This window comes from Electrophorus electricus, chromosome 20 (genome assembly GCF_041902795.1).
Source record: "Electrophorus electricus isolate QZ-2024a chromosome 20, ASM4190279v1, whole genome shotgun sequence".
In the NCBI taxonomy this organism is placed as follows: Eukaryota; Metazoa; Chordata; class Actinopteri; order Gymnotiformes; family Gymnotidae; genus Electrophorus; species Electrophorus electricus.
In genome coordinates this window covers 13220273-13232921 of record NC_137516.1, presented here as the reverse complement: position 1 = coordinate 13232921, position 12649 = coordinate 13220273, and the positions used below count along the sequence as shown (strand labels likewise).

The window sequence follows — 12649 nt, the reverse complement described above, 5'->3', positions numbered from 1 at the left end:
CACTCCTATATATTTTTTTGGGGGGGGGGGTACTTATGTGTCGCCATATTGGGTTTGTTACTGATAAGCAGATACATTCAAATAAACATGCACCAACATGGAACAGATTTTAAATATTGTCTGTTTATGATGTAAGCAGGGTACATTTGTTTGGATTGAATCCAGCACTCTACTGTATATAGGAAAGCCTAATGTTGTGCTAATTAATTTTTCATTCTGTGAGCTGGACAGCTGACAAATAGAGAGCAGTATAGTAATATCTTTTGGTCAGTGCGATAGCAAGAGTTTAAAGTAAAACACGAAGCAGTGCTGACTCAGTGTATGTAAGAGCAAGCTAGAGATACCTAGTGCACATAGTGAGAGAGCCCATAGGGGGATAGAGAGCGTGAAGAGCTACTGCAGTGAGCTCCTATACCCCAGTACAGCCCTTTCTAAGGACACAGGCTTTTTCTGCAGCTTGGAACGATGCAAACGCACTCTCAGGGAGGGAGAGAGTGAGTGAGTGAGCGCATGCATAAGGGGCATTTGTGTTGCCACTGGTCCCTGAGGTTCATTCAGGACCAGAATATCAGTCTAATCAACTCTGGTTAAGGACATTCAACTTACCCTCCCATAGACGCCAATTCTTGTTTTGTCAATATATGTCTCCTTAGATATAATGCTGCAAGAAAAAAATAAAAAGACAAGATTTTCAATTTAAAAAGTAGATTTATCTGCAAATGTGTCACTATGTCCTGTATGTAATTATTTTGTATGTACTAAATGTTGATTCCAGTGCCATGTCGCAGTAGAGATCAGTTTTCCTCGTTTAATATACTTATACTTGATTAACCATCTTGTGTGTACATCTGGCCATTTTTAATGACTGGGCCACGAGTATCAGCATTATACCTAAATGAGAATAACACAAGAAGTGCCAATGTGGTATGAATGTGGTTAAAATATCAGCATACAATCTAAATACAAGTTACATGAAAGGGCCAGGTGTAAAATATCTCTCTGTACAACTTGACACGCATTGCATTACTTAAATAAAGGATAAATCTTATCAAAGAGCTTTTGAAATTCTTTTGAAATTCCAGTGTTCTTATTACTGTTAGTTTCAGCAACAAATAAGCGTGTGGCATGTGAGCTAATCTTGTCAGCACATCTGCGAGTTCCAACCTCAATGCCTCCAGCTGGTCTAACTCCTCCAGGATTCCAAGTTTCCTCTTGATGCGGTGGAGCAGGTTAGTGCCCTGAAATCCACTGCCCCGGCCGTCGAAACGCATGACGATCGTGCTGTAGGAGCTCACCAGAACCGTGGCCCAGTCCACTTGGAACTGCTCCGTCACTGTCTGACCACCAGGGGTGCCGTCCCTGCCATAGGCATGCCCGTACACACACACACACACACACACACACACACACACACACACACACACACACACACACACACACACACACACACACACAGAGACAGGATCAGTTTACAGAACAACTAGTCAAAAACAAAGTATTGTACCTGTATGTGCCACTATATAATGCTACACACTCACTGGTATAAATACACTCATCGCCACGTCCCAGCTCATGTGTTTGTCTCTGCTGAGACAAAGCACTATTTCTCCACTGCCGAAACTGATGATTAATGAGACCAAATGATGTGGCCAGGGTTTCGCACTAGTTCAGCTGCTGTTATGCAGTCGCACACGCTAGGGACAGTGGGCTGCTCTCATACCAGGCTGGCTGTGCGGTAGGAAGACTGTTCCTAAAACAGCAGCTGCTCTGGACAGGAGCCAGATAGCTCAGACCGCCCACTGCTCTGCCCTAATTAGAAGTAACATGGAGGGTGAGTGCCAGTTCAAGTTTCCTTTTTGGTTTTTGTTTGTTTGTTTTTTTATGTTTTATAACAGTGGTGTTTTCCTGCTTGGGTAGGCAGTGTGGCTGGTCGTAGCAAGTGACTGGCCTGCCCTAGCTGTTGCAAGTCTTGTGCATCCAACCTCCTGTTATTACATTTTAAATGCCACTATTTTAGCTGACACACACAGCTTCCTGTCTGCTTTGATTGAGAGCATACTTTCAAAGTGCCCAACAAATCAAATCTCCCAAATTTCCAATTCTATCCTATATTTCATCTTGATTCGGTGTCTAATTGTTGGACTGGAACTTACACAAGAAGGAGTAAAGGGTACTGGGCTGTGTCTATGAACCCCGCTGGCTTTAGGATCTGGATGTTCAGGGCTGCAGAGAGGGGGGGGTGCACGGTGAGCGTGTGGCTGGCGTATCACAGTCGCAACCTTTAACAAATGTCTACGGCCAGAGGAGGTGGTGACTACCCACGGTATTCGTCGATGGTGATGGTTCGGTACTCCACCCTGGGCATCTGCATGGAGCTCACTGTGATGTTCAGCAGAGCATTGGTCTCCACATCCAGCAGCTCTGAACACAGGGGGGTGATGGAGGCATTACAGAGGGCACTCGTTAAGCCTACGTCCTGTTACTTTCTGCATGACAATGCAAATGGAATGCAAACATGTTAATACATGCCCCTCAGCACAGCGTCTCTAAACAGTCTCTAATTGAAGGTCTTTTAGCTTGCACTTTGGTGGTGTATGTTGTCTTCTTAAAAACACTAAAGGCGTATTTTTCAGGTTCAGCTCCCAATCCAGTATAGTTTAGTCCAGTTTTAGTTATAGCTATATTTACTTATATAGAGCTTTTAGCATCAGACCTTGCAGGGGCCAGAAGTGATATAAGGAAGAAAACATGGGAGAACCACACTGAAAGGGAACTCGTCCTCAATTAGGCAACATTAGATACCAGCAAACAAGGATATGTGAATAGAATAATAGAATATCTTTTATATTATGTACAATTTGTTGATGAAAGCAGTGTTGACTGACTCAGTCACTCTCCTTTGTTTGTGTGTGTGTGTGTGTGTGTGTGTGTGTGTGTGTTCTGATGCAATCAGCTTTCAAATCCTGGCTCCTGTTTTCCTCAAGGGAAAATCTAGTTACCGTGACAACCATATCTTGGTATTCCAATGTTCCCTTTCGACTGATTAGTGGAGATGACGCCTAATGGCCCTTCTGCAGCCTGCTGTCATCCCCGTTACTCTGAAACACCATGGCGGCGCGACTGCTCGCCTCACAGGATGACATCCTCGTCTTAGCACAGAAAGGTATTTAATATTTGCTAGGCGCGAACACTCGCCGACTTCACGGCCAAAGGCTTATCTGGTGGCTTGTATGCTAAACTCCATCTGGCTCCACTGTCTTCTGCGCGTCACAGGACGCGGAACTCTTGGTTGGCGGCGCACGGCTTCGGAGAACAAGACTCCAGGCGGAGCACGTCAGTGTTGTAAACTGACGTTCTGGCACAAGCGTGTGGGCGGGCAGCATGGGAAACTCACTTTGATAGAGCCGGTCCTGAGTGCTGTAGACAGCTGTGTAGGGCACATCAGGACCTGGAAGTACAGGAGGATGTGATTAGGATCCAGACAGTGCACTTATCGTATGCTTCAAAATACTGTTAATGGTAGTAAACAAAAGCTCCCTACTTCCAAAGATTAAGCTAACATTCCTACTTCAGGCTGTCAGTCTTTGCACATCTTTACACATTCCGTGGAAGTACAATAAAAGTTCACATGGACAGGAAATGCAATTCAAATTTAAATTTGAAGGGCAGGAAATGCAATAAAAGTTCAGGGATGGCGCTCGAAACTGTTCTGTTCCATCTGTCACCGAGAACGCTGGGCTGTGTAGGAAAACCTGCCGCCCTTGCTTAGGTGGAAGGGGGCTGGTGTCTGGGTCCGTGCTAAGCATTGTTATGATTGTTACGACGCCTTCGGTTAACGACCTAAATGTCAGGTGGCCTGCGTGAGCCACCTAGCCTGCTAAGCAGATCGGCAACCATGGCAACCAGGCCTTGCCAGTCAAAGAACGTGGCGGCAATAAAGCAATGATTAATGCGCTCGGAGAAAGGCAGCAGCAACAGGGCTGGAAGGGTGTGGAGCTGTGGCGCCCGTGAAACGATACGTCTCCCTTCACTGCGTCTGTCCGGCTTCATTGAACATCTACTCACTCTCTACAGGGTTTTTCCACTAAAGGCAGATGAGGAGCGAGGTTATTTTTCGAGGCCGCCATGGGTAAACAACAGCTTACAAAGTGTTTTTAAGAGCCAAGAATAAAACGGGCAAAAAAAAAGACGCATTAACAGGAATAAGAGCCTCAGTGTCTGAGAGCAACACTGTGATAACCCGACAGTTGTTTTATCTTTTAGCATCGAGGAACAGAACCCTTCAGGAACATTCTTATTTTTCACAAGAAGGAGCCTCATAAATCATTTTCAGGTTCTGAAATGTCCCATTTATTGTTTATAAGCTATCAGACCCTCCTATTTTACTTGATGACAGGTGTCGGCAACTTAATTTGGCTTTCTAAAAATCTGATGTGTTTAAAATAGGCTTTCTAACACAAGTACCTTTTCAGAGCTCTTTTAGTTTGGCTCTATCACCACATGACTGGCTTAGTCAGGTTGGAGTACAGAGTAGTTTACATCTAAACATGACAAGTCAGAGGTTCTTAATCCAATCCTTGGTGTACCACCGATCCTTCTATATCCTGGTTCAGGTGCAGGATAACAAAACAAAAACATGGACTGATTGAGGGACTGCAGACTGGAATAAGGGCAGTAGGAGCTCAATACAACAAAAGTTAGTACACCTTTCATTCATTACTGAGATTCAGTACTTTAAGTCCATCTTTATTTTTGATGATGGACTCAGTCCTCCTCAGCATGGAGGATACTAAGGTTGGACACATTTCAGGAGAGATGTTCTCCCAGGCCTTTTTTTCCCCCAGCTACTCTTTGGTGGAGGGGTGGTGTTGCCCTACCTTTCATTTTCAAATTCCCCAAAGGGGTTTTGTTAGATTCGAGTCAGGCGGTATACTGGGGCAGGCGATAGTTTACTTTTTTCTTCTTTAGAACCTCTTGTGTGATTTTGGTAGAGAGCTTTGGATTACTATCATGCTGCCACATTCCTCTGCTACCAAGTTTCTGGTGACTGAGAGTCATCTGGTCAGCCAGTATTTTTGCTACATCCACAGTCATTCATGATACCATCTATAAATGTCATCTCCCCAACATCTTTTGCACTCCATATCCTGTCACGCCGCCCTCCGTGCCTCACTGTCAGGACTGTACATTCACAGTGGTAGTCCTGGCCACGTTTATGCCAAACATACTGGACACCATCTAAGCCGAACAAATTTATCTCGGTCTCAGTCTGAATGTGAATGTGTCCCTGGGATTCATCAGGCTTCTTACCATGTTTGTATTTCTCATAGTTTTGTGCAGAAGAGCAAAAACGAGGATTTTCTTTCTTGGATGCTGTCCAGAGGCCGTTTTTATGCAATGTCTTTCACGCTGTCTGAACTGTCACAGAAACTCTGATTTTCATTGATAGCCTCTGTGCTAAGCACTTGCTCCTCTGTTTTTCAGAGCTAGACTGCATGTAGCAGTAGCACCCTATCTGCGGCATCATTTCAATAGGGACGACCTCTACTAGTTTCAGTTAGTGGTATTATAGCTCACTTTTGTTTCTAATAATTTTTAATTGATGACAGATCTTCCTGTATCCTTTTCTTTGTGAAGTTTCACATTCAGATTTTTCGACACCTCTGGCAGTAATTTTCCATGTGAAGCCATGATGCAGACATGCATATAGATACAGACCACATGTCCAAAATTGAGAAAGCTTTGTTGTTCAAAGGTCATTTAATAACATGTTTCTGGAATTAGGCTAATTGTTAACAGGTTTCCTAACTTGTATGTCAGTGATGACAATCATAATCACGTTTGTGAAGAGTTTCTACATCGGGTCTAGCAACACTTTGCCATGAAACTGCTTCACAGAAATCCTGGTCTAGAGATCTAATGCACAAGTTGAGTGTAACTGTGGCAAGAACAAATTCTTTTGGAGAACCCGTCCTCTGTGTGACACCAGGTAGCATATTTTTTATTTAGCTCGTATAATAACTACAGCATAATGACTTTGAGGTCAATGGAGGTTAGGGCAAAGGTACCAACATAAACAGGACGTTAAGTGAGAGGGCCCTCGTGAGCGAGTATAGACTGCTGACCTTTGCACTCGAGAAGGAAGTTGTGTGTACTGGGGCTGAACGCGCCGCTGACGTAGCCACAGTCGGAGTCGCAGGACAGGCAGCGTCTGTTGAAGGAGCCTGTGGTCGAGGCACTGAAAGACAGCACGTCATGATCACTTTCTTCACACGGACGCCATCCGGCACAAGCCCCGGTAAAGCGTTCGGGCGGTACCTGTACCTGTACAGATGGCGCCGCTTTGGATCGTCTTCCGTGCTCAGGAAGTATCTGCAAAGCGATCATAGTGCGTCAGAAAAGGCTTTAAAGTGCACCAACATTTGCATTTCAGTTTCCCTAACAGTAATTGTCATTATAGAAAGACGTGAACATGTTCTGTTCGCTCTTCTGAGAAACTAGCCTTAAGCATTGTGACCGTGTGCTGGTATGTGTCTGCAGCAGATGCTTACACCAGCTGGGACATCTCGTCATAGGCCAAAACTTCTGTGACATCCCAGTTGCCTGAAGTCAAGGACTGCAGCGTGTCGGAACTGCTGTTGGGCTACCACAGACAGACGGGAGAACATGACACAGGGGACATGACTTTCACCAGGCTGCAAAGCTCCGCATACAGGTGGAGGATGGCTTCAGGTGGTGTGGGTGTGGGTGTGGGAGAGCCAGCTCACCTGAGAGGTGGACATGGAGATGTGGAAGAACTTGCCCAAGCCACCCTGCGGCACTGCTCGGGTGAAGAAGAACCTGAGGCCGTCCCGTGAGAAAAGCGGCGCTTCATTCTGTACGGAGAGGGTGTGCGCGCAGATGTGTGTGTGTGTGTGTGTGTGTGTGTGTGTGTGTGTGTGTGTGCATTACAGAGACAAGGTGAGAGAACAGGGTGAGTGTATAGCACCGCACTCACAGTCCATAACATTCTGAATGTCTGAATCAGAGAACACGCCTCCACTCCAAACCCACACGCGGCGAGGCTCTCCGAGTGGCATCTGTCTCCACGCAGAGATGAAAGCTCTTGACGTGTGACTAAGACGATGCGTCTGACTCACCTGTCTGTGGAGCCAGCTCTCGCTCTCGTCCTCGTGTTTCTGAAAGCACAGCGGAACGTTAACGGCTCACGCCTTTCCCCGTCTCTCTCTCTCGTGTTTGTGATTGTGTGTGTACTGTGCAGCTCAGCCTGGCCCTGCTTGTGTGGCTCATTTTAGGCCTTTTCACAGCAAACTGGGTCTGTTACAGCTGCGTCTCTCTGATCTGCTCACACTCCTTAGCAAAGGTTAGTAATAAGAGGCAAGCAAATTAAAATATTAGCAGGGATGCTATTCTCCCTGAATACACACCAGTGTTCTAATTAAGCTGAATGAATATGGTAATGTGGTATTGATTTAGTGGAGGCACAGATGGGTCCTGCCACTGGGACTATTAACACCACTGGGGAGAGAGCGAGAGAGAGGTAGAGCAGGAGCAGAGACAGTCTAGGTATATTGTGAGTAACATCCAGGCATTGCAAGCTTCCATTGTGCTAGTAAGCTAAATTTACTGGGCACTGTGAAGAATAGCGCACATAGACTTCACTACTACCATACTACCACTTTTCATATAAAAATTTTACCAAATGTGCGTGCGCATGCGCACATACACACACACACACACACACACACACACACACACACACACATATATATATATATATATGAGAGACAGACAGACAGACAGAGACAGAGAGAGAGACAGACAGACAGACAGAGAGAGAGAGAGAGAGAGAGAGAGAGAGAGAGAGAGAGAGAGAGAGAGAGAGAGAGAGACAGACTGACTCACTTTGGTGCAGATTCCTGTGGTGGCTTCACACAGGGTGAGGATGGAGTTATTCTGTGCCCGGTTTAGCCAGTTCACAGCCAGCTTGGTGCTAGTAGCCCATTTTACCATGGTTACGTAGTACTCTTTCCTAAAAGAGGGCCATGCTTTATATCTACATGTATCATTTCACATTAATTCAGTTGGGTAGGTTTAGAGAATTCCTATTTCCATGCATTAGCTCTTACATGTTTTGACAAAAAGCCATTGTCTGCTTTACTGAGCACTACACCTTAAATCAATGCTGTCGTTATCGGCTTAATTAGAAAGCCCAGTGAAACTGAGATCTAGTGTGATGACTACCCACCCGATCCTGGGGTCCTCAGGTTTTTTCATCCTGACTGTGTGCAAGGGGCCATTGAGACTCACCACTGACAGGGAGACATCGGGGTTCTCTGTGCCGGCCTGCAAAAACAAGCAAAGTGATGTGTAGTGTTTGTTTCTGTCCATGCTTCTGGTAATTCGTTAAACTTTTAAAAGTTTTGTGTGTTTTTGTATATTTGCATGGGTCTTCATGACTACTTAAAAGAATAGGAATTGTGTTTAAAAGAGCATCAGTTTAATTTTGTGACTGCCCTTTTAAGATTTTGAAAACATAGCCAAAATGTGCAGGAATAACATAACCTGAATCAGAATCCTCTGACCCTTTTGCTTAATAATGACTGCATTTGTGTTAATTGGATCAGCATGCTGTGGTGTGCCCCAAAGGAAAATTTTGAGGTCATGTTTTTGTTTTGTTTTACAAATCTGATATGGCTTTGTCAGTAGTGTTATGTGATTGAAAATGGTTTATGGGACAAAATATCAGCGATACCATCAGTGTGACATATATTTTTTTTGTCTTTTTTAGTTAGTGAGATACAAAATTGAAAAATTTAAGTTTGAAAAAATAATTGCAATTCACTACAACAGGTGTTAAGCTTATTCCTAAAACATCAAATAAAATAAGTCAGCACTCAGTGCATTTTAAAGTTGTGTTTAAAACTATTAATAATCCACATCTCATAAATGGGAAAACCGAGTCTTCAGGAATTCCAACAATGCTGCTCTAGAGAATCTGCTATTGCTCCTCCAAGCCTGCGCGCGTTAGACGTAAGCTGCAGGTGTGCAGAGCTGCCTTTGGTGTTTGCGGTTAGGGAACCTTGTTTGGTTAGACACATGTTTAAAAAAAAAAACAAAAGAAAAACACGCTATGTGCACCCTTCAGCTAGCATGAAGCCAGAAAGCTGTACAAGCCAATATGACTTTAACTCCTGTGGGGATTATTAGCACTAGCACAGGTTCTGGGAGCAGAGAGCAAGCACACAGGCCTTACTTTTGGGTAGCGGTACTCCTGACTGCGTGGGTACAGACTGCCAGTGAACATGGGCATCTCCATGCTGGGTACTAGGGTGTCATTGATGGTGGCATATGCCAGCCTGAGGCCATCTGGTGACCACCAGTGAGCAGTGTAACTCCGGAAAATCTCCTCTGCAACAAAGCCGGTCAGTAGAAACATTAGTTTACAAGGTGTTTAAGTCTGAGAGAAGCACTGGGAGAAATGACATTCATTATGCATTAATATGTATAATGGCATCCAATATACATTAATATGATTTTAAATAGAACTTGTGGAAGAGCTGTCAGACATTACTAGGCTTGAGCTGTAGTGTAAATTCCGGAAAACGATTATAATCTCCAGAATGATGGCAGTTAATGATATTATCATCTTGAAATTTAGTTACAAACTGTTACAAAGCCACAAATATTTTCTGTCACGTGACCATTTTCTTGTATCTGTTGCATCTTCGTGGAAATACAGCAGAGAACTAAAAGAGAGCGAATCTTAATTCCGGGCGAAAAATGCTGTGTTAAAGAAAAAAAGTTGATTCATATTGTTCTCCAGTAGACTGACTGCAGACTGCTTTAGACACACAAATATTGTCGTAATTATCATCCGTTAAACATTTAAGTTGTTGATGCCAGTGGGCATAGAACTTGTGTTGAGATTTATTCCGTGGATGTTTATACACAGGAAATTGTTAATCCACTAAAAAACTGGTTTGTGACAGCAAGCAGAATGAGAATTTGCTTAATATCATCATGAATTTAAATGATCAAAATATTCAATCCAAAGCTACAGAAGCCGTCTGGTATATGCAAATGGTAGGTTTCTAAAATAAATCCTTATAATAATCAGTCATATTAATTGTATTAATGTGCCTCTAAACAATGACATTTTTAAAGCCAATATAGAAGATCTCTGAAGATCATTTCTGAAGATTTCTGTAGATCTCTGACACAGATATGGATTCGAGGACAAAAGAGCCTTTAGACAAACGAAGTGGGCAGGACGTGCTGCGACCGCCGTGCCTGCAGCTCGAGCGAAAAGTGGCGAGCGTGATTTACACACTGGCTGTTTCCTGCTCCACCTTCCCACCTCGAGCCCCACCTGCACCTGCCAGCCCGTGCGTCCCGTTTATCACCGGGTGGAGCGCCGGAGCAGGGAGAGCGGTTTGGGGGTGGCCCGGCCAAATGGCGCGGCACATAAAACACCACCAGCTACGTCCGGGGCAACGTGATTATGGTTAGTTACGGACCAGTTAAAGCCTGCAGAAGGGGCTGGGGAAAAGCAGGGATGGAGCGCCCACCCTGGATGCCGGCTGCTGTCGGAGCTCTGGCTTCATTTGAGTCACTAGCTGTAGTCGCCCTGAAAAAGAGCCACGACACCCAAATGTGCAGCAGACGTTCTCAGAAGGACAGTTACTGAAGACGTAGCTTTAGCGGGCATAACAGTTTAGCAAAATATGAATCAGCTCTGCCTTCGCGAACAGGAAAATGTGTATATGAACGGGTGAGTTTGAATTAGGGGTAAATGTTGCATGCTCAGGGAGTTTGGAACAGCCTGCAGGGTGAGCTCTGATTGCTAAGCAAGAGCTGTTCTTCCCACTCACTTTGCAATGCTGTAGCAACAACGGAAACAGATTGGACTGTGTTGGATTGTTTTCTTTCTCTTACACTGTATAAAAACCCCTTGTATGAAACTTCAGAGCCAAGAACATTATTCAGCTGGATGCTTAAATTCGATCAATAGCCCCTGGGAGCCTCAGCTCAACATTAAAACAAATGGCACAACTCCTGACCTTGGTCTTTTAAGAATAGCCACACGTACCTGAGAAATGAAGCAGAGGAAATGGAATGCAGACTAAAACATTTCTACCCAATAGTTTGTCACACTCACAAATAATAAGAGGGCTAAATTCAAAAAGACAAATACCACATGAGCACAACTATGTCCACAGAAGGATTGGACTGGTTGGATTTCTTGCCTTTAAGTATATTTTGATACAAGGACGTCTGACCTGAAAGCAATTTAAGACCACAGGATGGCAGTAGAGAGCCGTTACAGCTTTAGCCTGTGGACGTGAGTGGCTGTAAACAGTTGCGGGTAGCTCAGCACCTTGCCTGCTTTTGGGTCCGAGTGTGTGTGTGTGTGTGTGTGTGTGTGTGTGTGTTCGTCACTGCACCCATAGCCTCATAAAGCCAGCTGCTCATCTCCGTCGCGGAGACAGAGATGGTTTGCATCTGCTGCCATGGCAGAAGCGACTGCATCACAGACAGTGGCGTAATGCAGTTTCCTCTCGAAAGACCAATACCGAGCCAGCGAGGAGCAGGCACAGCAGCAAATCAAACCCAGCGACTTCACACGTAGGAACCACCACAGGAATCCTGAGCCAAGAACGGAGAAACCACGAATTCGTATTACAACACAACTCAGGAAGTGAGGAGCAAGATCTCAGGAGGAGGTGTGCAATTCTCCCTTCTGCATCCACAGCAAACCCCTAAATCCAGGCACCGAGCAATACGCCATCAAAAATCCCATCACTTCCAAGACGAAAGAAATGAATCACATGCATGGAGGATGGCGAGAGGGAGTTAAAATGAAAAAACTGTGACCCGTATTGGTGTAAAACCATCAGAGTGAGAAATGGAACAACCAAGCGCAGAGGGCAAGCGAGCCAGGCTCCGTGAGACCAGGGTCGCGGTGTGGATACATCTTGGTGAGCACGCGGAGATCCAGAGGCGCACATCTTGGCTTGGCGCCGTCTGGGGTTGGTGTAGGGGAACTGAAGTGGGGCCGAGACTGAGGGAGAAGTAGAGGTGGAATGATTCTACGTCCCTACATAACTGCGTTAGATGAGGCTCGCAAGTAACTGTGCTCATCACCAAAGTACCTAGCCCAAACCCCACAGCGAACCATGACGGGCTAAAGTGAACGTGAAAGTCCCCACCAAAACTTTACAGTGACAGCAGGATTGTAACATTAAAGTAAAGGTTATGCATACCATGTATACAAGCAGCTATATACAAGGAAAATATATAAACAGTGACAAAAGGTTTGTTATTCCAGCACCCTGAGTTTGAAATAAAAATGATAAGATCAATGTGTGGAATCTTCATTTTAATTTGTGGGTATTTACATCTAAATTGTGTGACCCATATCACATAAAACTATATCACAAGCCTTTTTAAACTTGGGGGACAATCAGCAAATAACGAATCAGTAATTATGCTACTGTCGGATTGTCATCTAAAAAACGCTTCCTTCCGGCAAACGGCTAAGGTCTGTTCTGATCCAAAGCCTCTTGCCATAATCTGAGTTTTATCCCAACTGCAGCCTGCCTCGTCAGCAAGACCCAGCTGCCTCACTGACATAAACTCATTGCAC

The 12649-nt window shown here is 44.8% G+C and overlaps 1 protein-coding gene across 10 annotated transcripts in view; it reads right to left on the bottom strand.

Annotated features, from left to right (window-relative positions):
- The window catches only part of dpp6b (dipeptidyl-peptidase 6b), a 100495-nt gene that overhangs the window by 3050 nt on the left and 84796 nt on the right, over positions 1-12649 (bottom strand). For 7 of the 10 annotated variants that reach the window (XM_026998353.3, XM_081703873.1, XM_081703875.1 and 4 more), the window contains exons 9-21: positions 9257-9411; positions 8249-8346; positions 7906-8032; positions 7140-7178; positions 6768-6875; positions 6552-6643; positions 6325-6372; positions 6126-6238; positions 3395-3448; positions 2323-2421; positions 2154-2223; positions 1165-1359; positions 607-661 (exon numbers count right to left, since the gene is read on the bottom strand). In XM_026998353.3, the coding sequence (XP_026854154.2) occupies positions 607-661; positions 1165-1359; positions 2154-2223; positions 2323-2421; positions 3395-3448; positions 6126-6238; positions 6325-6372; positions 6552-6643; positions 6768-6875; positions 7140-7178; positions 7906-8032; positions 8249-8346; positions 9257-9411 (1253 nt within the window). The other 3 variants (XM_081703876.1, XM_081703877.1, XM_081703878.1) reach the window with 3 other exon arrangements.